At 32.0% G+C, this 25,075-nt stretch overlaps 2 protein-coding genes across 2 annotated transcripts; one reads left to right on the top strand and one right to left on the bottom strand.

Moving 5' to 3' along the window:
• The first annotated feature begins 11,094 nt into the window (after positions 1 to 11,094).
• Positions 11,095 to 16,229, top strand: LOC131637468 (putative RNA polymerase II subunit B1 CTD phosphatase RPAP2 homolog). The gene is made up of 7 exons (XM_058908054.1): positions 11,095 to 11,496; positions 12,179 to 12,784; positions 13,022 to 13,825; positions 13,910 to 14,175; positions 14,273 to 14,536; positions 15,334 to 15,492; positions 15,888 to 16,229. The coding sequence occupies exons 2-7, from the start codon at positions 12,196 to 12,198 to the stop codon at positions 15,990 to 15,992; spliced, it is 2,187 nt and encodes a 728-aa protein (XP_058764037.1). The 5' UTR covers positions 11,095 to 11,496; positions 12,179 to 12,195; the 3' UTR covers positions 15,993 to 16,229.
• A 192-nt stretch (positions 16,230 to 16,421) lies between these two features.
• Positions 16,422 to 19,469, bottom strand: LOC131637469 (protein WVD2-like 4). Its single transcript, XM_058908055.1, has 8 exons — positions 19,170 to 19,469; positions 18,355 to 18,550; positions 17,859 to 18,205; positions 17,705 to 17,782; positions 17,484 to 17,562; positions 17,326 to 17,397; positions 17,097 to 17,204; positions 16,422 to 17,012 (listed from the first exon to the last, which is right to left on the bottom strand). Exons 2-8 carry the CDS (start codon positions 18,544 to 18,546, stop codon positions 16,614 to 16,616), a joined length of 1,275 nt encoding a protein of 424 aa, XP_058764038.1. The 5' UTR covers positions 18,547 to 18,550; positions 19,170 to 19,469; the 3' UTR covers positions 16,422 to 16,613.
• Between the last annotated feature and the right edge of the window lie 5,606 nt (positions 19,470 to 25,075).

Genomic DNA, 25,075 nt, shown 5'->3' with positions numbered 1-25,075 from the left:
GATTGAACTAGTGGTTATCTGCAACATTGACGGGCAGGCCTTATTTTGTGATTATCGTTATGACCGTAGTATTCTTATATGCTGGAAGTTATCTTTAATGATTCTCTTGTGTGTGCCCTGTGTGACTGAGTACACACCCGGCATATGAACTGAACTGAATTCTTATCAAGTCAGATCTAGCTTGTTGCGTTTAGAGGAAGTTAACAGTGGACGTGTGACACTCTTAGGTTTAAGAATCCTAAGGAGTGTGACTAGAAGGACTTGAGGAGCAATTACCCTAGTGGGAGACCTGTCTAGTCATCATCAGTCGTGGTGATAAGATACGAGTGGAGATCGTTATACGCTACTGGGTAAGTTACTTGAATGCATGGCCTCGGAGTAGGACCACCATGTTAGTACTATCAGATAGGTATGACGCCACAGTATCACTGTCATACACGAGATGTGTGAGTCAACTTTTCCGATATATATGAGACAGGGTTGATCTGAAACTCGAGGTAGGATCCTGATTTGGTACTCGTGAGACACGAACCCGAAACACTCATAAGGTAGGTGGGATAAGGATCCATATGTCGTGCTCGATGATTCAGGATTATGCGAGCGGGTGACAATGAGATGGATTAGATTCTAAAGCTACGCTTATGAGGAAACCTTGGGGGGTCGTGGTCACATGAGAATTTTAGGTTTCTACATCGTGTGTGTTCCTTGATTTGTCAGATTGGTGAACCTTTACGCTTGAGTGTTCGAGATTTGAGATATGTGTGAACAATGTATCCTGGATAACCCGATGCGTGGCTATTCTCTAACCTTGGTGAACACTGCCGGAGTGAAAGAAGTGTATCTTGGATTGGCTCGATGTGGGATATACCTAGAGGAGTATGGGTAGATCCTCAGTAACGTAGACAATGTCGAACTCGGAAAAGTAGAGGCACAGAGTATGATCTCTTGTTTGTGACTAAACCTTTGTAGTTATAAATGTTGCATTGGAGAACGCAACTGAAGAAGTCGACTTGTGTCAGATTCGGAGACGAAGAGGCATTAGATGACTATGTGATTGAAGTGCGACCGAGAGAGGATTATTACATCAGTCAAGTCATGTGAGTTATTAGAAGTATTGTCACACCAACGGTATGAAGTCATATGGTTAGGAAGAGATATCGCAACAGTTGTAAGGTGTGGAAGTCGGTAAGATCAGGCAAACTCGTACTCGGAGAAAGCATTTGGCTTTGTGAGTTCTTGAACCGAAGTATGTGGACCAAGTTGTGTTCAAGTATACCTAGTCCAGAATAATGGAAGATTTGGAGACTTGATTTTTGGGATCACTCAACCTCAGGGAGTAGTGGGCGAAGAGTGTGTTTAAGGTTCTAGCACGTGTTATATTCGGACGAATGCCGAGAAGGAACTGTTACTATTAAAGACTAAGTGTAGTGTAGTAAAGGAATTAAGTGGACCATGGATAAAGTGTAATAAAGAGGATTCGGAGAAGTGTGTGACTGGTGGTGATCAGAGTAGCGCAACGGATAGGCAAAACCAGATGGTTACGTAGTGGGTATGGACGGACTACTTGTAAGATTTTATGTTGGAATGAAGATATCTTCCTAAGGGAACTCACTAGAGTAATGTTTTGGTTGTTCCTATCTCTCAATGATTCGCCACAATCTTGAGAGGTAATATTGATGGACCGGCTTAGGGAAAGCTTCATGATTGATGTGTGATTAGTTATCCCCTGATCGACGGTCGAGCTTGTGAGCATAGTGACCATTGGAATGATGAAGTCAGGTAAAGGATGTTGCTTGACAAATACTCGTCGTGAATATGTCTTGTGCACTTATAAGTGTGCGTGAAAACTTAGGCGGTGATTGTAGGACCCCCATTGGAGTTTACCCTTTGTCAATGGAACTTTATGGGAAGTTGTCAGATATCAAGGCTGTAGTTCCGGGATTCTACTCCTTTGTGGGTTGCAATGGCAGTAATGTGGTCTAAGACTGAATGAAGGATCCGTTTAGAAGTGAATTTGGAATATCGTCATCGAAGGAAAGTTTTAGTAAGATTTCTTGGGATGACAGTGTTTCTAGATACCAAGGGCAAGAGTGGAGATTTTGTGGCTTATGTTGAGTAGGGTTGAGCTTGGTAGACATTTCGTATGAGAATTGTCCGACCAGAGTAGATTTCTCGAAATATTGAAGCTATGAAGGCCCTGTGTGAAGAAGTAAGGTTGTGAACCTTGGAAGGATCGTTTTGAAGTATGTTGATGCGGAGTATCAGAAGAGATGTGTTGTGTGAGGACTAAGATCCCAGTTAAGGATATTCGAACACAAGTGTATAAGTGGGATGTTCTCTTGGATGGAATGGCCTTCAATGGAAGTTGTGAGATTTATCCAAAGAGAAGATGTGAAGGTGTTTGTTGACATGGTGATCGGAAGGAATTCGAGGGCGAATTCTATTTAAGGGGGGGGGGGGAGAATGTAATACCCCGATTTGTCGACACTAGTAATTATCATTTAACTGACTAATTGGCAATTAGAATGCATGTCTGGTCCTATTCCGTATTAATGTAAGAATTTGCTTATAAGAGGAGTTAGTGGATTAGTTAGAATAAAATGGATTTAGTTAGAAAGGAACCATGTGGCATATTGGTAAATATGGTTTAGTTAGAGGGCAAATTGGTCCAAAGAAAAGTATATCATTATAAGGGCTTGTTTGGCTTATAGAATCAGAATTGGGAAGAATAAGAGAGAGCTTAGAAGCATGGGAGAGAAGAGGAAGACTCATATTCATCATCTTCATCCTCCATTTTCGCACCTATGAGACAGCCTCCACCGAAAAGGTAATAACTCTTCACTCGTAACTCCGATTGAGCTGATTCTGGTCCCGTTGGAAAGCTTACGAATTTCTCTACAATTTGCATATATGGGTCGCCTCTTGCATGTTCCTTATCATGGAGAAAAACGCGTTTGAAGTAGAGGGTTTGATGCTGATTTTTAGGGAAGACATGCATGCGAGTTTGACAACATTGGAGGTAGAGTTTTGATCAAAGAAGAACCTTGAGAGCACCATTACCATCCTTTTGACCTCTACAACTCAGAATCTTCATGGGATAAGGTGAGTTCCATTAGATAGAACTTGGGTAGGAATGGGAATTTCTTGCATGTTGAATGGGTTAGTGAGATTATATCTGCTATATGTCAGTGTTTAGATACTTGTTGTAGTATGTCTAATTAATTGCTGAGAATGTGTTCTTATGAGGTCCTGGCATGTTCTAATAAGTTGATACATGTTAGGGCTTGTTTTGGGATGAATTGGGATGGAAAGTATGGATGTTAGAACCCAAATTCGTATTCTGCACTGTCAAGTTCGCTACAGCGAACTCTGTGTTCGCTGCAGCGAATGTCTGCAGACTGCACTATTATGTTTCACTAAAACGGTCATAACTTGAGTTCTACAACTCGAAACGGAGTGCCGTCAGAAGCGTTGGAAAGGTCTTCCAGTGCTTTATGTGATATTGTTTTGATAACATGCTTTTGGTGCAGATATAAATTATGGGACATGATTAGGTGTTGCTTGGTATTAGAACAAGCACAATTAGCCTTGAGTTTATGTCAATAAGATGTTATTCTTGTGTTGATATTAGACCAGGATGTTACCCTAACTATTAGGTTGTATAATGTTATCCTAAAGGAGTGTATGCATGTCTACCATAGCTTATTATTCGATCACTAATGGCTGCATGTAGAAATTTGGGGCTTAAGGACCCCAAATGCGTTTCTGCATTTTGCTGATTTTGCAGAGTTCGCTGCAGCGAACTTTCATTCGCTGTAGCGAATGGTTCGCTGTAGCGAATGGTGTAGCGAATAAACCTGGGAGTTGAATTGATTTATTCGCTGTAGCGATCTTTCCTTCGCTGTAGCGAATCGGGGCTTCGCTGGGAGTTCGCTGTAGCGAACTGACCTGGATTTGAAGAAGTTTAGCTTTTGTTTGAGTTCGCTGTAGCGAACAGAAGTTCGCTGTAGCGAACTAGTCTGATGCAGAATTGATAATTTCCCTATTGAGTGCAGTTTCGTTCCGAATTGGGAACCGAAAGCCTCATGTTTTGAATTGATAATTATCATGGAATTGTTAGAGTAAATATGTGTTTAAATGCATGATTACATTATGGTTATGACGTCGATATGCATGTTGGATGAGTTATAAATCACATGTAATGTTATGTATAGTTATGCATTTGTTTCCCGTTTGTTCCGGTTGAACATTCGAATGTGATTGCCTGTGTGATGGCTTATACCGTGCTGTGTGATCTCGGTGATGTGTGTATGCTTGAATCGGGGTAGGCCTGGCTAATAGACGATAAATCGCTTAAGACCACGACTATTGCTGTGTGATCTTTAGTTCGTGCCTTGCTGTGTGGTCTGGGATACCTTGCTGTGTGATCTTGGTATGTCTTACGCACCTGAGCTACCATTGCGATGCGCTGAGAGGGTCTTCTATGGCGTTCCTCTAGCAGGTAAACATCTGCGTGCTTGGTATGGTGAGGTAGTGGTACCATATAGGATGCACTTCTCAGTAAACTCACCTCTAGTGATGTCATGTAGACAATATTACTAGGCTTTCGCCCGGTGAGCTCATGTAGTCGTGATGGCGTTTTGTACATTGTAGCGATCACATTGGCGTATGGTGATTGACGGGGCCGTGAAGCCATGTAGGCAAGTCACCGCTGTAACTCGTCACGGGTAAACCACGTAGGACTTATCCGATTCACTTGCGATGTGCATGTACAAGTCTCTCGACATTTAGGCATGAGAGGTAACTCACCGAGGGTGTGGATGCGTAGTCTATGTAGCAGGCAAGTAACTTACTCCTGGATTCCTCGTACATGGGTACGGGTCTGCATATCTGTTTGTACTTGGCTTGTGATTATTGTTGCTGCCTCATTGGATAGTTATGGGACTTCCAATGGTGGTCTATCTTTGTTTGTACTTGTACCCAGCCGTGAGGAAAACCCGGATTCTCGGTGAATCCGTTTGATTGCATGAACCTTGTAGAACTGAGCAAGCCCATAAGATAGGGGAACTCACTGAGATTTAGTAATCTCACCCCAATCATCTTAATATTTTTCAGGAACAGGTTAGAAGTAAACTGATTGCTTGAAGGTTTGCTTTGAAGACTATGGACAAGCAAATGACAGAAAGACCTCGTCAGATGTTATCTTTCCGCTGTGTATTATTGAAGACAAGTTGATTATATACATTTATTAGGGAAACTTGAATTGTATATGATTTTAAATTCTTGTCTTTTTCGCTTATGTATGTTTCTTGTACCATTTATAACATCACTGCATATTATTCTAGACATATATGTATGGGGTGTTACAATCAAAGTTTGTGATATATTGATTAATAAATATTATTTTACCCTTAATATTCAATATTTCGATCAGTAACTTCATGTTTCCGTTAATATTCAATATTTTGATTAGTAACTCATGTTCTCATTAATATTGAATGTAACTTCATGTTCCCGTTAATAGTCAATATTTTGATCAGTAACTTCATGTTCCCGCTAATACTCATTATTTTGATCAGTAACTTCGTATTCCCGTTAATATTCCAAATTTGTTCCCGTTAATATTTAATATTTTGATCATTAACTTCATGTTCCCGTTAATATTCATTATTTAATCAGTAAGTCCATGTTACCGTTAATATTAATTATTTTGATCAATAACTTCGTGTTCCCGTTAATATTTCAAATTTGTTCCTGTTAATATTCAAAAAAATTATAAGGAAAATGTATTAGTAAAAAATGAAATCTAGGTTAAAATTGAAAAAGTTATAAAAATACTAATATTAAAAAAATTGAATATTGAAAATAAAAAGTAATAAAGAAAATAAAGTTTATATGTTATTTTATTAATATGCAATAAAAATTGGAAAGATCTATTATATGACTTAAATTATTAATGTTTTATCGATAGTAGAATAAAATGTGACCTGCATAAAGAACAAACAACACAATGTCGATTGTCCAATGCAATAAACTTATTCACATTTACTTTCAACTTACTAACATTGGTTCCCGTTAATATTGAATATTTTAATTAATAACTCCATGTTCCCGTTAATATTCAATAGTTTGATCAATAACTTCTTGTTCCGGTTAATATACAATAGTTTGATTAGTAACTTCATGTTTTCATTAATATTCCATATTTCGATCAGTAACTTCATGTTTATGTTAATATTCAATATTTTAATCAGTAATTCATGTTCTCATTAATATCAAATATTTTATCCGATAACTTCATGTTCCCGTTAATATTCAATGTTTTGATCAGTAACTTCATGTTATCACTAATATTCATTATTTTGATCACTAATTGCATATTCATGTTAATATTCTAAATTTGTTCTCGTTAATATTCAATATTTTGATCAGTAACTTCATGTTCCCGTTAATATTTATTATTTTCATCAATAACTCCTTGTTCCCGTTAATATTCATTATTTTGATAAATAACTTCGTGTTCTCGTTAATATTCCAAATTTGTTCTCGTTAATGTTCAAAAAATTTATCAGTAACTTAATGTTTATGTTAATATTCAAAAAAATCATTAGTAACTTCGTGTTCCCGTTAATATTCAAATTTTGTTAACAATTAGAATAATATATTCATTGTTATTATCTTTAAAATGCAACAAATATTTTTTCTATTATATTACTATTATTATTATAGATTTTTTATCATAAAATATTTTATTAATGTTTTTTGTTATTTTATAACAAAAATATAATTATTTATTATCATACTACTAATATGGCTCTATATTTATTTAAAAAAATATTTTCGATTACTATATTTTCTATTATTAAAAAAATAAAATATTTTTATATAAATTATAATCTTTATTATAATTATATAATAATAAAAAATTTAATATAACTATATAATAGTCACAATCCTTAATACAACTATATATATTATTATTATATATTTATATTAATCATTTTAATTAATACGAAATTATACTAATTTATTTCTTTTTTATTTTTAAAACAACCATATATGTTTGCATAAAATATTTATCAAATAAATATAACTATATACACGGTTTAAAGTAATATGGGTGTTACGTCTAGAAAAGAGTGGAGGAGATTTAAATTAATAAATATTTATGACTCTTAATATAACATAAAGAATATTAAAGAATATTTGTGACTCTAAATATAACATATACAATTAAATAAATACTTAAAGAATATTAAAAGACAAAAACAAAAATTTAAATTAATATTTATGATGATTAATTTAATTGATTGTAATTGATTTATATTTATTTTATTTTATGATTCAATTAATGGATAAGATTAATTTTCGATCTAATGAATTTTGATTACCAATTAAATAATTTTAATAGAGTTTTTTAGAATAAAATAATTTTATTGCTAGTGTTTTGTATTTTTTTAATTAATTATTAATATACAAATTAAAGCCTATAAAAATATTTTTCGAATTACTAAATAACTATATTAATAGTTAAATAATATATACTCATGGTTATTATCTTTAAAATGAAACAAATATTTTTTCTATTATATTATTATTATTATTATTATTATTATTATTATTATATATTTTTTATTATAAAATATTTTATCAATGCTTTTTGTTAATATAATTATTTATTATTAATGTAAACAATTAACATCTTCGATAAAATTAATAATATGGCTCTATATTTATTGAAAAAATATTTTCTACTACTATATCTTCTTGTATTCAAAAAATAAAAAACGATATATTTTCATATAAATTATAATTTTTATTATAATTATATAATAATAAAAAATTTAATATAACTATATAATAGTCACAATCCTTAATATAACTATATATTAGTATTATATATTTATATTAATAATTTTAATTAATACGGAATTATATTAATTTTTTATTTTTATTTTTTTAATACAACCATATATGTTAGTAGCAAATATTTATCAAATTAATATCACTATATTCACGATTTAAATTAATAGTGGGTGTTTGGTAAGAAAAGAGTGTATGAGATTTATATTAATAAATATTTATGACTCTTAATACATCATAAAGAATATTAAAGAATATTTGTGACTCTTAATATAACATATAGAATGAAATAAGTATTTAAAGAATATTAAAAGACATAAACAAAAATGTAGAGTAATATTTATGATAATTAAATTAATTGATTGTAACTGATTTCTATTTTATAACTAATATATATATATATATATATATATATATATATATATATATATATATATATATATATATATATATATATATATATTTATATAAGAAACACATTAATGTAAATTGATCTTTTGATATTAATGTTATAAAAATTTGTTGAAAAAACTCATAGCAAATATTTCAATGAGGAATGATGATATTAAATTGCTTGATGATTTTTCGTATATTTTGTGTATATTGGCGGCATAAAATAAGAGATATTTGGTCTATATCTTAGTTTTTTTTTTTTAAATCTTGTCTTTGATATTAAATCTTAGTTTATTTTGTGTTAGTAGTAATATAAGTAATTTCTAACAATAGTTATTTTCTTTTATTTTATCATTTATATTGTCATTTATGTTACCATTAAATGTTTAATATACAGATTTTTTCTTTATTCTTTGATTCTATTTACATATACATTTTAAAATTATGTATACATTTTTAATTTGTAATATTTTATTACATTCTATATTTTTTTTTCGACCTTACAATAAATAAATATCAATAATATTTTATAAAATTAATTTTATATAATTAATTTTAATATATATATATATATATATATATATATATATATATATATATATATATTGATAAACTTAATTTTTTAATTTGACTTAAATAAAATATTCTTTAGTTCTATGAGTTAATATAAAATATTATATTATTTACATATTATAATATTTATAATTTCGAAAATTATTAAGATTTAATATAAATATCGCTCAAACATAATATTCAATCGATCAATGAAGTTTATTTATTAACATTTGCACTTAAAGTATAAAAAATTAAACGTCATTTTGTAATAATATACCAATTACTTCACGAAACAATTTCCATATCAAGAAAACATGTGTATAAGAAGTTAAAAAATTACAACCACATTAAATCAAAATTAAAAATTGCAATCAATCAATAATTTTAATATTATAAATTTATATTAAATGTGTAATAATAATATTCATAATTATAGTTATTTTTTTCGTATATAAAATTAATTTAATCAATATAGTTATTTGTATATAAATATTTTTTGTCATTAATTATAAAAATATTTCAATCATTAGTAAATTTGTTTTATATATATATATATATATATATATATATATATATATATATATATATATATACATACACTTGGAAAATGTCTCCCTATTTAAATTTACATTATTTTCTTTCCTTTTATATATTATATAAAACCACGTCTCCATAATTATTCTTTCTTTTATTATTTTTTCAAATATTAAACTATTTTTTCTTTAATATATTAAAGAAAAAATATAGGCACAGCCAATTTAAAAAAATATATATATATATATCAAAATTATATTATGTAAATTATTATATTAGGTAAACTATGTTTTATTCATAAATTATTTTTAAATTAATTATAATTATAAATAATTTTAATAATATATTGGGACAAATGAGTTTGTGGATTAAGTGTTAGTCTATAACAATCCATATGACCAAACATCTAAGGACAAACACAAAATACATTAATCATCAAATAAAAATGGATAAATAAATATATTTCGCATGATAAAATAATAGAAAAAAACTCAATCATTATGGTTTCTTTGTTACAAAAGATTTTGCTACTCCTTGTTATCTGATTTTCAAGGGTTTGAGTAAATGATTTCTATAATGCATTCATAAATATTTTCTACAAATCTTCAGCACTATTAACAACACTATTAAGATAATCAAATATTTCAGACTTCACTTCTTCCACTTCTTCTTCCAGCAATGGTAGTTGATGCCATTGCCCTTAAATAAAAAAGAAACATGAGTTAGGAAACATCGTATATCACGCAAATAACATATCAATCATTAATATAGAAAATATCCATGATTAATATAGAAAATATTACAGAGATGGAATTCATAAAACAAAATAACAAAAAAAAGAAAATATTACAGAGATGGAATGAAAACACCTCACAAATCGTGAAACGAAAATGAAAAGAAAAAAATTCGCCTTATAAGCATTATTATGAGATGCAGCCTGCAAGTTACAACACAACAGAGTAAAAAAGAAAAGAAAACAGAAAAAAAGCTGTGGTGTCGAAGGAACCAAAACAGATCCAGAAACACACTGGAGCACTACCAACATTTCTGACACCACGCATAACCTCCACACCACGGCGCTTCAAACCGTGATAACCCATGTAGACCACCACCATCATCAGCGGCTGTATCAGCGGCTACAGCCGCGATCCACCCATAACTGATGTCTTCCACCATCACATACATACAACCCAACACAAATCTTCAATCAAAATCCCTCTGACTCACACATGATCATGCAATTTCACAGCACACTGAATTAAACGTGGAAAGAAGAATGAAAGTGGTTGATAAATATGCAAAGCATTATATGAGGTCATTAGTGCTGTAAGCAGTTTGGAATGTGAATGGCCAGAGAAAGTAAATAATTTGTAACTTGCGAGATCATGAGAGGTTGGAGGTTTAAAGTTCAATCCTTACCACTGCTGCAACATACAATGGGAAGAGAATGGTGTGGAATTTTGTGAGAAGAGAGGCTAATGTGGCATAGCTAAGAGATGAGGAAATGGTAGACTCTTCTTATATGATAGATTTATTTATATCAAATTTTATGAGAAAATTAGGAGTGATCAAATTTATTTATTACCAAAAATAGAATAAAATTAAGTATGATTAATTATTTATTACCATAATGGTACGAAATTAATTTATCCACAAATAAATTTGATATGCCACAAATAAAGATTAAAATTGAATATATATATTTTTAAAATCAAATATAAAAAAGAATCATCAAAATTGCAGTGTCTGCATTTTTCAGTGTTTGGACTTATTCATTTCATGAAGCCCTAATCCGATTAACATTGGGTTCTTTTCCCTCTTCCTCTCCCTGCAAGTAAAAATCCCTTTATTTCTAAAGCTACAACAAACAATTACTCTATTTCAATCCAAATAACAAAGCAACTATCATTCTTGGAAAACCTAATTTTTCCAACAAATCGCTCGCTAATCCTTGCTGTTCTTCTCTCCCTCGATTTCTCTACTTTTCTCTAATATCCTGTTTGGCTTATGTAGAACTTATTTGGACTTATCTACTAATATAAGTGCTTATCGACCAATTTCACAAGCGCTTATTACCTCTCATAAACTCCTCTACCAAACCCTCACTCGTTCCATCCTCATTCCCTTTGTCCTCTTTGCTCTGCAACACAGGTATTTTAGACCTGTTTTTTGTTTTGATTTTGGCTCTTGTTACATGTAATTTCGATTTGCTTTGCTTGTTCATGCTGTGATTTTTGCTGGCTGATCATTGCTGTGTGTTGTGATTTTCGCTTATTCACGCATTTCCCCCCAATATTTGTTCCCGTATTGCTTGTTTGAGTATTATTCTTACCATCTATGAAGTGTGAACATCGTCATAATTGTGCATAAACTATCTTTTGTATGATGAACAATCCTCTGTGATATCAAACATTAACTAGAAAATCTGTATTAATCTGAAACTGAATTCTATTCTCATTTTATAAAATCCACAAACTTGACCTAGATAGTTAACATCATCCTTCAGTAGTAGTATTGTCAGTATTGAATTTTGTTGACTGAATCACGGCTTCGTAACTAAGTTACTGTGAGTTTGTTGGAATTTTGTTTCAGATTAGTGATTGTTCTTGTGGAATACAGTTGATCTTTGACAGTTATAATTTTTCAGTTTTACTTTTAGTACTCAACATTGATGTAATGATTTATTATTTCCTTCCCTTTTATGTTGTTTACAATTGGATGAGGGCTTTAACAGGATTACTTACTTGATCTATGCCTTGTGATGGAGTTCTAAATTTTGTTGGAATGTAGCAACTTATTTTGGTGTTTTTTTTGTCTCTGATGCAATTTCTAGATACTTGCTTGCGTCTGATGGAAAGGAATCAGCCGGTTTTTGTCAAAGATGCTGTTCTGAAATTGCAGTTGTCCCTCCTTGACGGCATTCAAAGTGAAGACCAGCTGTTTGCAGCCGGATCTTTGATATCAAGAAGTGACTATGAAGATGTTGTAACTGAAAGGTCCATTACTAATGTGTGCGGTTATCCTTTGTGCCACAATGCTTTGCCAACTGAACGCCCTCGCAAGGGTAGATATCGAATTTCATTGAAGGAGCACAAGGTGTATGACCTGCACGAAACTTACATGTTTTGTTCTTCTAGTTGTATGGTTAACAGCAAAGCTTTTGCTGGGGGCTTGCAAGATAAGAGGTGCTCAGTTTTAGACCCGGAGAAACTGAACAATGTTCTTAGGTTGTTTGGGAATTTAGATATGGAACCAATGGAAAATTTTGGAAAGGATGGACAATTAGGTTTTTCTAGATTGGAAATCCAGGATAAAACAGAAACTGGCTCTGGGGAGGTATCTTTGGAGCAGTGGATTGGACCATCTAGTGCCATTGAGGGTTATGTACCAAAAAAAAGAGACAACAGTTCTAAGGGTTCTCAAAAAAATAGTAAAAAAGGTGAGAATCTTACTGCATCGTTTATAATTGTGGGAAATCCTAGATTACTAGATATCCTTATGCCATTTTTTGCTCAGGAGTGTCTGTTTATTGTGTTTATTGTTTTGTATTATTTGTTTTCCTTATGGGTGATTATGATATAGGCGTAAAGTTAAGGGCCTAAGTTCTGAGGAATGGAGTATTGTAGTTACTTATTCTTATCCTTTTCCACTTTCAAACTCTGGTTGTGTGTTGCAGGGTCCAAAACTAATCGTGGGAAGTCGAGTGGTGACAAAAGTTCATTTATCAGTGAGTTTGACTTCTCGAGTACAATAATCATGCAAGATGAGTATACTGTTTCAAAATTATCATCAGAGCAAACAGACACAACTTGTGATGAACACATAAATTCAACAGCCATATTGGAGCAGCAAAAAAGGGTTGGTAGTAAAGTAGTCAGGAAAGGTGATGATATACAAGACCTGTCTTCATCCTTTAAGAGTAGTCTTATTTTAAGTCCCTCAAAAAACAAAAAGAAATTAGCCAAATCATCTGAAGATGTTCTCAAACCCTCTCTCGATCCTTCTGTTGAAAAGAAAATTGTCCATTCCATCTCCATATCAGAAAGCCAATGTGATGTAGAACAGAATGATTCTGAAAGGAAATCAATAAAACTCAAAGGAGAAACAAGTATAGTTGCTGCTAACGGCGATGCTTCCACTTCCAATTCAGTTCCTGCCAATGCTGAAGGGAAAATCCGAAGTGAAAAAACAATTGGATCTTCCCCGACTAAACCCAAATCTTCTCTTAAATCTGATGGTAAAAAAAAGCTCAGTCGCTCTGTTACATGGGCTGATGAGAAAACCAACAGTTCCGGGAGTAAAGATCTCTGTGTAGTTAAAGAATTTGGAAACATTAAAAAGAATTCTGACGTGCCAGATAATATAGATGCTGCTGCGGATGGAGATATGTTACGTTCCGCATTAGCAGAAGCTTGTGCAATCGCATTGACCCAAGCATCAGAAGCAGTTGCATCAGGAGACGCAGACGCCAATGATGCTGGTAATTGATGTTTCTTTAGAGAATTTTAGATTTGAATATAAAATTATTTCTAATTATTTCTGTCTACCAATGCTGCTTGTGCAGTTTCTGAAGCTGGAATCATTATATTGCCACATCCTCCCAATGCTGTTGAAGAAGGTACCATGGACGATGATGATATTCTAGTTGAGGAAGGTACTATGGAAGATTATGACATTCTAGTTGAGGAAGGTACTATGGACGATGATGAGATTCTAGAAGAAAATTCAGTTACTCTGAAGTGGCCAAGGAAACCTGGAATTTCCGAATTTGATTTGTTTGATTCTGAAGACTCATGGTTTGATGCTCCACCAGAAGGTTTTAGTTTGACTGTAAGTCTCATGTATTATTTATTGAAAGTATTCAAAGCCAATACAAGTTTTCACGGTATACTCAATTACATACCTCTTTTTTCCAACTTTCTTTCAGTTGTCACCTTTTGCTACTATGTGGAATATCTTCTTTTCGTGGATAACATCATCTTCTTTGGCATATATATATGGGAGGGATGTAAGTTTTCACGAAGAGTATCTATCAGTTAATGGGAGAGAATATCCTAGCAAAATTGTCTTGACAGATGGTCGATCATCTGAAATAAAGGAAACATTAGCCCGTTGTCTTGCGCGAGCTTTACCTGTAGTTGCTGCTGAGCTCAGGCTGCCAATACCAATATCTACATTAGAACAAGCGGTGGTAAGATTTTTAAGTTATATGTTTATTATAATTCGTATTGTTATATGCTTTTTATAAAACTAAATCATTAAATATTTATTACACTCTGGTAGTCAAGGCCTACTGCATCTTACACTGTATTGGTTAAGACATCACTATTATGTTTGTGCCCCCCTCAGAAAAATGCAGAGCCACACATACACAAAATAAGGAAATCAACAAAACCATGGAAAAGGAAAAATCACTTCATTTAATAACACACGTCGATCTTATCTGCACAGGCCTTACTATTTCATTTCTTATATGGTTCAGTTTAGTATACCTGCAATAGTTGCAAGATACCACCAAGTTGCAATTGTCTTAGCACCTAATAGGACATGTTCTTTGCTAGAAGCAAATACTAAAATGATTTTTCGATGTTTCATCAATTTAGCACATTTTAATAGGAACTGCTTCAGATTGGCAGTTTGAATAATTCTTCGGTCTTAAAATAGTGCTTTATTATTTGGAAAGATGAAATATAATTTTAAAACTACATTATAAGTTTCCGACTCAAATGCAAGATAAGGCTGGTTACTATTGACCCATGCCACAGGGTCATCCATTTCTTAGTTCCTTATAATGTGTGCGTAGTAGGAGCTTTATAGAACCACGCTGCTTTCTTTTTCAAAATTTAGAAATTTGTGAAAGTTCTTTTGTTTAAGGCTGCTGTCTATTGCAGAAAGGTGTAAAATATATTCTCATCGGGTAGTAAGAAAAGTTTTCAAACATATCCATTGTTTTTATGTGAATGAGTTATATGAACGGTTTTTTCTTAGGTATTATTGCTGGATACAATGTCGTTTGTGGACGCACTACCAGCATTCAGAATGAAGCAATGGCAAGTGGTTGTTCTCTTGCTCATTGATGCACTGTCCATTTGTAGAATACCTACTCTTATTGCATACATGACGGATAGGAGGGACTTGTTTCCCAAGGTGAGACCATTTGTTTATATTGTTTTTGTTATTTTACACACATTACAATGGTAGGAATCTGATAGACGTGCACGAATCATTTCATAATGATATCAGGTTGCATTGATATCACAAGCATGTGACTTGAATTTATTAGTAAAAAAACCCACATTCCCAATCTCTGTATTTCTTGACAATGTACATGTAATCATTATTTTTTAATGGGAACTAGTGTTCAGCATATAAATTGAGCTATTTAATGGCTTGCAAAATGTCATATGACACATGAAATATGGAAGTTAATCACATCATATCATTTTTCAAGTTTTTCTTATCTTATGTTATGTCTTGAAATAACTTCACTCATCATCGATTAATTCGATAACCATTTTTCTGGTGTTGTTTTGTTGAAACAGGTTCTGAATGGTTCACAAATAGGTAAGGAAGAGTATGACGTTTTGAAGGATCTCATCGTACCACTTGGTCGAGCACCTCATTTCTCTTCTCAAAGTGGAGCGTGACAGCATAGAACTTCCATCATAATTTGCCAAAAGCTTGAACTTAATCACATATATCTTTTGATCATGATCACAGTGTTTACCTTTTTCTCTTTAAGAAATTATACCTTCCAAGCATTACAGTGTTGCGTTCATAGACTAAAAGATTGTTAAAATAGAGTTGTAACTAAAAAATCATATGACATTTGAAAATGTTGATATCCAATTTCAAATGGACAATATTCCGAATGGTTTCTATAATGTTCTTCTTACATAGCGTTTCCATAATGCGAACATTATGGTGATAAATGTATTTTTTTTGTAGAATAATTACAGTTATCTTCACAATTAAATGAAAAGCTAGCTAAAATTGAACTATAAAGCAATGCCAATTTTATAGCAGTAATGTTCCTTCAATCAAAGGAAAAACACATTGATTCGCCTAGTCTCAAATTAACAAAACAAGGCTTTCTTACTATTCATTACAAACAATAACAGGTTTAATACAAGACTTAATTTTCTTCATTGCAATATATGCTTTTGATGAACATGAAACAACATCTATATTCACAATATAATGATGTAATAACTGGTAAAAAAGGGACCCTGAGTTTACATAAATACTCTCCAATCTTGTACACCAATCTACACTCCAACAGTAACTTCATAGGATACAATTTCTGGTGTGGAAGCATTTTGCACCGGTGCACTGCTCTGAGCAAGTTCATTTAGTGGCTCTAGCTCCATCCCATTTTGGCATTCAGAAATGTCAAGAGGTGGATCTTTACTTTCTTTATTGCCTTCTATATTCACTTTCGCATCTTGCTCGATTATTAGTACGTCTTTTGTAACAGACTCGCCATAATCCATTTCTGTTTTTGTGACCTTGGCTTGTGTTTTTCTGACCGGTTTCTTTGAACCCACGTCTTTATAACCTTTTACTTTTGCAATGGCACTAGAACTAGTTTTGTTTTCTGAACTGTTGTTCACAATAGAGCCTTTGTTTCTTCCAAGCCTTGGCGATTTCGGGCGTGTTGTAGGTATCTAAATAGTAGATACAATACATCAGGTAGAATTCTTAGAAAAAGTGAAAATCCTATGAAAGGAAACTACAGAAACTTTAGTTACCTTTTTGAGTTCAATTTTTGGAGGAGGTTCCTTATAGAAACTTGGCATTGGAGCTGCTTTGAATGTCATCTTCTTTCTTAATTTCTTGATCTCCGCCTCCTTCCTTTCCTGTCGAATATCAGAATAAGAAAAAACGAACGAGATAATAAGCTAAAAGTAGCCGATGATTTACAAAAGAAAACTCAGAACATGGAACAAAATATCTATCAATTATTCGCGTTGATACCACCTTTGATTTCTCTTGCAGATTACTTTTCTCCGCTTCCTTTTCTTGAATTTTCTCTTCTAACTTCGAGAAAAACTGAATGAAAAGGATATAATAGGATTAATATGTATCATATGCAATTCAATATCAATAGGCTTTGGTTTGGAGGATTCGATAATAACCTCTTTTCTTTTTTCAGCTCGTTCTTCCAATCGGAAGGAAAATCCAGAACCGCTGCTCGTCCTACGTGGAGTAAGACTTCTGATAGCATGCAAATTAAATTTAATAAATATCTTATGGCTAAAGAAAAAGAATAAAGAGTAGCATTTCATTCATCAAGAGATGTCAATGCCAAAATGCATATCTTAATGAATCATAATACTATAAAACTTAGTAATCTTACGAAGTTGTCGAACGAACATCGTCATCTTGTTTATTTGGTTTCTCACTTTTCGCGGGGTTTGAATTCAGATCAGCAGGTCTGCAATCATGTAGAAAAGCATAAGTTCATGATTCATCATGTTTGGAAACCATAAATTTTGGTGTTTAGGACTTACAAGGATGCCACAGATGTAATGCTTTTTGCAACTGCATTCACATGGTTTGTCAAAGAAGTCCTTTGTTTAGAATTTCCATGATTTGTCTTTGGCTCCTTTGTGTTTGTTAACTTTCTCGAATGAAGATTCGAAGCCGCAGCTTGAGCACGTTTATTTTCCGTCTTCAGAAGAATCCCGTCAGTGCTTTTCTTCATAGCTTCAACATGAGCCAATTTGGAAGGGTAAGTAAGGCTTCTCGAAAGGTTTTGTTGTCTTTGAGACGATGAAGTTGTCGCCTTCAAATTCGATTTATCTTTCGTGGTAGATTTAGTGTTCATTGAAGCTAAACCACTTTTGACACCAGGTTCCTAACGTGCATTAAAACGATATGTTATTTACTTCATAACGTATTCGAATTTATCTACTGACATAAGTATTCGTAAAAATGCTTAATAGAACGTATAAAAACAACTTATGACATGTGCATAAACAAAGTCGGATACATTTTGTATAGTACCTTAACACGTTCGGAGTTTTTACTAATCGCAGATTTGTTGCTTTCGGTTTCTATTGTGGGTTGAGATACTTCATTTTTGTTCTCAACTTCTGCATTAGAATCATGTTCAATTTCTTTATGTATATTCTCGTTAGTTGTTTCTCCAATGACATGTTTTTCGTCTTCCATAACAATACCGTTATCGGATTCCATTGCGCTATAAATAGTCACAAAAAATAGAGGTTAGTTTAAACATGATCATGACCAACTGTAATATAACAACAATTTGTTATATGTTAATTTTTTTCAAGTCAAATAACAAAATAACATAAATAGAAAATTAAACAAAATATACACATAATTTTAGCCTCAAATTTCTAAGAAAAGACTAACTGCAATAATCCGTATACGTGTATGAAAATATAGTCTATGCAATTACGTTCAGAGATATTTGGTTCTACTCAAAAGCTCGTAACTCGTAAGCACTCTCAGATCATATATTTTACTCAAAATCTAGATCCTCTGGCTTGCAATGTTTGACACGAATCTGAATTCAAATTCTCAGATTCTAATGATACATTTTCTCAGTAAAATCAAAAACAAAACAATAATACAATAATAAATTGAAATTACAACTAGATCTTCATAGTGACAACTGACAATAGAAAAAGCTTGATTCATATTGAAAAAACACACAATTCAATGAAAGAGACTATACAGAACTCAAACAAAAATTAACAAAAAGACAAAAAAATGCATCTGGAAAACAAACACATGGGAATTCAGAGTTTGTAATTCTAGATAAAGTAAATAATGCATAAAATGCAAACTTGTACCTCTTAAATTTGAGTTTCAAAGTGAATAATGGTGAAGATTAAGTGGGAATATAATGGTTGTTGGTGGTTTGGATTAGAAGCACTAGCTAGAAGAAGTGATTAATTTTTTTGTAAGTGGTTTTGGATGTGAATTGTGATAGTTGAAAGTGAGGATGAAAGCTTGGAGTTGGTGACACTAAGGTTTTCTTTGCAAGAGTGATTTGTGGAAAGAAAGCTCAAGTGGAACTAAGCTTGCTTTCAATGAATTGGCATTGGAATTGGAATAGATAGATAGATTAATAGTAACTGTCACAATGACTCTTCTACCACTCCCTTAATAATCATGTAACTGTCATGCAATTAATATTTTGTTCTTTTAGCATATCATTGGACCCGAGGCGTACAAGTCCGACTACGGCACATCATCTAAAATTTGTCACAGTTAAACTGTAATTAAATAAAATCTCATAAAATATAGTCACTGTTAAATCGTAGTTAAATAATTTTTTTTACTTATTTTACCATAGTAAAACTGCAACTAATCTATAGAGAGGCTCCAAAAACTTTAAGTGAAAATATCAAACACAATATAAGAGAGATTATACATAAACATCAATAATAAATTATAAAAATTAATTGATTAAATATAATTACATGTATTGGTATTTGACGCATCAATGTCAGATATTACACGTATTAATATTTTTATCATAAACTAATTTGCGCATGTTTAATTTTTTTTTTTGAAAGGATTAACGTGTTTAGTTAATAAGTCAACTATTTTCACCTAAAAAAAGTTTAATTATTCAATCATTGTAATTATATGATATGACTCCTCTAAAATAAGAAAAAGATTTGTATCAATTGTTGAAACAAACAATGGCAAGAGGGTGGTTAATGCCAGCAAAATTAGTATATAAAAAGGAAAAGAAGGTTGGTGAAGTGTTTCTTTACACAAATATAAAATTAGAAACAACCAAAAAAAGAGGAATAGTTCATTTGTTTGTTAAAATAAAATAACATATTTTGAAGATTTTGGCCACAAACAAAAATGATTGACTAAATAAATTGAATTGTTTGGATGATTCTTGTTTCTTAAGAGCGGTGGAGAAAGATTTGTCCATATGCATTAGATTATTTTTAGCATATATTCATGAAATAATGTAAACAATTATTGGTGATCATGAAAAAACTCTAGAATGAAATGGTAATAATTTCTTTTAACTTGATCAGAGATTCAGTTTAAAATATACGGCAGTGAAGTAAAAAAAAATCCATTTATAAAAATAAATAAATTTGAGAAAAGGAAATGGTAATGAAAAAAAATATAAATGGTCTTGAAGTGAAGTAAACCAAAGTTTGACATGTGTGGAAAAAGTGGCATACTAGCTTTTAAGAAAAAACTAAGGTTGCAATTCAATTTGTTACATGTATATAATCTAATCTATTATCTTTTGCATATATGAGAAAGGCAAGAGAAAGTCAAAGGAAGAGAACACAAGATAACATAAGTCACTATCTAAGGATATGAGATTACAAGAACTAAACATGGGGGTCGGCTATGTCATAACTCAAGACTAACACAAGCCATTAGACATGGCAAAAGGTGTGTCTCCTACTTCAAAATTGTTTGGGTTAAATAGGCATTTAGATTTTATAGAAAATTGATCAATTTTTGGTTATTAAATTTAACTTAAGTTTTGTTGTTTATAACTTTCACATAGATTTGTTTTTTATTACATTTTTATATTTAAAATTGATGACAAATCTATTTTAAATAACTTTTACATAGTTTTGTTTCTTAATATATTTTTGTATTTAAAATTGACAACATATCAATTTTAAATAACATTTCACAAGTAAAATATAATAAATCATTGTATAAAATTATTTATGAAATTTTTTAAAAAAAAGTTATAAGGCATAAAATTTTGATAAAAAATGTAAGAAAAAACTAACACAATTTGAATTTGAAATAAATACAAAAATTATATGAACAATTTTTATTTTGTTTTATAGCCTAGCCTAATGACTACAAATTTATCTCTTAAAAGCAAATATGTGAATGTTATAGATTCTAACTCGTGGGATACTAACTAAGTTGCACTACAAAAAAAACTCAATTTTACCAGATGAAAGCCACCCCGCAAATACCAATATCACCCAGCAACGCAACAGTTGCGAGGTGGGTTAGCCACCTCGCAAAAACGTAGTCGCAACTTTTTATAAGGGGATAGGCACCCCGCAAATTTGCCAGGTGTTTTTCACCCCGCAACATTGCAAGGTAAAAACTTTAATTGAACAAATTTTATGAAATATTTAAATTTAATTAGTATAGACTGTTCACCTACTTAAATGAACTTCTTAAAATATTTAATTCGAAAATATAAAAAAATAATTTTCAAAAACAACCATGATATTTAAAATTAAATTTTTATAACAACAAATTTATAGTATTTTAAAAAATAATATGTCATAGTTTCAATAAAGAATGATTAGAAATCCAAGAAAATAGAAGAAGATGAATTTGGACTTGAGAGTTTGAAAATGATAGGAAAATCCCAAAAAGATTTTGTTTTTAAACATGAAAAGGAACCGTATTTAAATTTTTTTTATATTTTAAATAATGAAAAATATTGTCTCATACCTAAATTATTATGAAATTTTTGATATTTTATTTTTGTGTTGGAGTGATATGGCACGACCATGGAACGTGATTGGTCGCACAGTAGGCAAGCTTGACATGTGCCTCAGCACCCGTCGCCAGCCATGCATGAGCTGTCGTTAAGTGGATCATCGAACGGTTGATAGTGATCTGAAATGAAAATCGTGGCCGTTGATAAAACTCCAAAATCCAAATCATTCTTCACGTTTCAGTGGGGCCGTGTTATTTTCTTTCTAATTAAAGCGTTCATGGCCCCAAACAAAACATGAGAAAGCGAGAGGGAGGAAAAACAGAATAATAATAATTACTGCATTATTATTTTTTCATAATGTTCTTCTAGTTCTTTCTTCATTTTGTACTTTTCAATTGTATTTTAATAGAGTAAAAACAATGTTTTAATGACTTTTTTTATAAATGTTTTTTAGTGACTTTATATCTATTTCTTTGCTAAGTTATAGTACTCTTTTATTAAAATTAGATAGTTTTATTGAAAAAATTGAAATTTAAAGTTCCATGAAATGAAAGGAAGGTGAAAAAATCAAAGTTTATTTTACAAATTTTGAGCTTTACAATGTAGAAATCAAATTTATATGGGATATTCATTGAACTAGTGAGCAAGTAATAATTCATAACTAACACCTAAAAACAGTTAAAACAATTACAAGTAGCTAGATTAGTTATGAGTTATTCCTAACTATTTTTTTATGACTAATTGATTTTCTTGATGTTGTCACAATTAGGGGTGAATACATGACTAATCGATTTCTTGATGTTGTCACAATTGGGGTGGAAACATGACTAATTAATTTTTTGATGTTGTCACAATTAGGGGTGAAAATAGACCAGATTAATAACAGGGCTCTACGTGTAATACCTTTTTAACCCACATAGAATATTCGCAATATAATACGAATTAAATAAATCAAAACATTCACATATCACCTTCATAAAAGCTTCACAAATAAATGTCTTGTTTCGTAACACGGGTTCTCAAAATTGAAACATTTATCTCACTGAGAATATTATCAAGAACTTCACACATCGCAACAGAAATTATAGTCTCAAAACATCTTTATTTAATACTTCAATAAAACTTATTATCATGTTTCATAACTCATAAGTCATACTTAGAATATCTCAAAACAAGGTAAAACATCTCAATACATCATGCCAACAAGGAACATTAGTTCAAATTCAAAACATTCCCAACCTCGATGTTACGTATCAGAGCAAGACTCCCTTTATTCTAAATCAAACGCAAAAAAGGACTCCACGAAGCTATCCTCTAACTTCGGCGGACTACTTCTGACTACCTGCGCGTTACCCACGTGGAGACAACATTCAAACATAAAGGGTGAGTATTTCATAATTATTATATAAGACATAAGGAATAAATATAGTAGTGGTACACCATTAATCAACCACACATATACCAATACAACGTATCCTCATACTTACTCACACTTGCACATCATCATCTATTCACAACATCATCATATATTCCCAACATCATCATATAATTCATCATTTATATCACGGTAATCAAAACATCACTCAATCATGCAATCTCACAAACAATGCAATGCAACACCAAGAGACTCATGCATATGGTACCAAAATTCACTGATGACTCAATCATCGTTCTCCAAAGATCCCCACCAATAGGATCAATTCCAGCTTGAAACAAGAGTACTTCACAATATCGCACCCAATCCACACAATGGGATTGAGGTCATCACTGGGCCATATATCCTACAAACATCACTAGACTATCGTCCTACAAATATGCTATTAATGTATGATGCAAAACTTCATAATATCCACGACCACGGCTAGTCAAAATGGCATCATCATTCATATACTCATCATAACTACATCCTTCACATAGCATGTATGCACATCAAGACATGCTTAATATCACTTCTTTCAACACATCACATATTCAACATCACATAATCATCATCATATAATTATTGTCATATAATCACCAACATGTAATTCATCACCAAACACTTCATAATAAATCCATCATCATTGTAATAACTTTAATTCATCATAGAAAGCATACATCATATTACCTCAACGCATAATCATATCAGTTCATCAAAGAAAACATACATCATATTTACATCAAAGCATAATACTCCCTTATGGTCCTTTGTAAAACACATACCTGTTAGATGCTGGCCTTGGGATCTAGAGGGGGGGTGAATAGATCGTTCACAGTTTTACGGAGTTAAACGACTTTTCAGCGGAAGTGATTCTGAATCGACTCGCGTCTATTCCGAACCACTATCGAAACGATTGTATATGTGTTTAAAACCAGTCAAAAACTTGAGGTAAGTGATAAGAGTATACGTTGCAGAATCAAAGCGTTGCTCTTATTGAAAATCAGATTAACTTCTTGTATGATGGACAATGTTTGCAATGCAGTAAGAGTGATAGAAACAAATATACAAACACTTGGTGATAATGATCAAATTGAAGGTGATTCAATGTGTGATGGATTGTGATGTTTATATAAGTTCTTAATTCACAATCTTAACACTCGAATCGTTGATCAATTTGCTATTATAACTGAATATGAACAGAATGTAAATGAAAAAGTAAAAGCGACAAGAACACGATATTTGTTTAGGCAGTTCGTCGATCGTCCTCGCTACGACTACGTCTGCCCCCAATTCCAAACTGAAATTGGGTAATCTTTCATTAATGTTGAAAGTAGTATATACAAAGAAGATAACAAAGCGATAAACCATAAACCAATTATGTCGATCCTTTGAATCTTCTTCCCCCTTAATCTTGAGTCAGATCAAGGTTATCCAAGAGCTTCACTTTGATCCCTTTCTGCAGTGTCTTCAATTCCCTCGAACCCTTGTTCTTCAATCTTCACACTCAGCCGGATCCTCGATGAAACCTCTTGATAAAAACCCCCAAGAAACACCTATCTTGGAGGACAAAACCCGCAAATTTTATTCACCAAAAACCCCACAAATCTTCACCCACTAGGAATCTTCAATTCCGTTCCATGGACGTTATCGAACTCGATCACTAACCCTCAACGCAAGAATGATTATGTGTAATTGTGTTGGAGATGACGAAGAACGAAGATGAGAAGCCTTTGTGTATCTTTCAGTCGTTGGTGTTTCATTCAATAATGAACCTTGGACAATATATATGATAGCTTAACAGTTGGAGATGAGAGAAACAGAATTTTTGGCATTCTTGATCAGTTAGGTCGACCTCTTGTGGTGCTTAGGTC

Source organism: Vicia villosa, unplaced genomic scaffold (genome assembly GCF_029867415.1).
Source record: "Vicia villosa cultivar HV-30 ecotype Madison, WI unplaced genomic scaffold, Vvil1.0 ctg.002009F_1_1, whole genome shotgun sequence".
NCBI classification, from domain to species: domain Eukaryota; kingdom Viridiplantae; phylum Streptophyta; class Magnoliopsida; order Fabales; family Fabaceae; genus Vicia; species Vicia villosa.
Note: the sequence above shows the minus strand (reverse complement) of the source record. Positions and strands in the feature narration are given on the sequence as shown.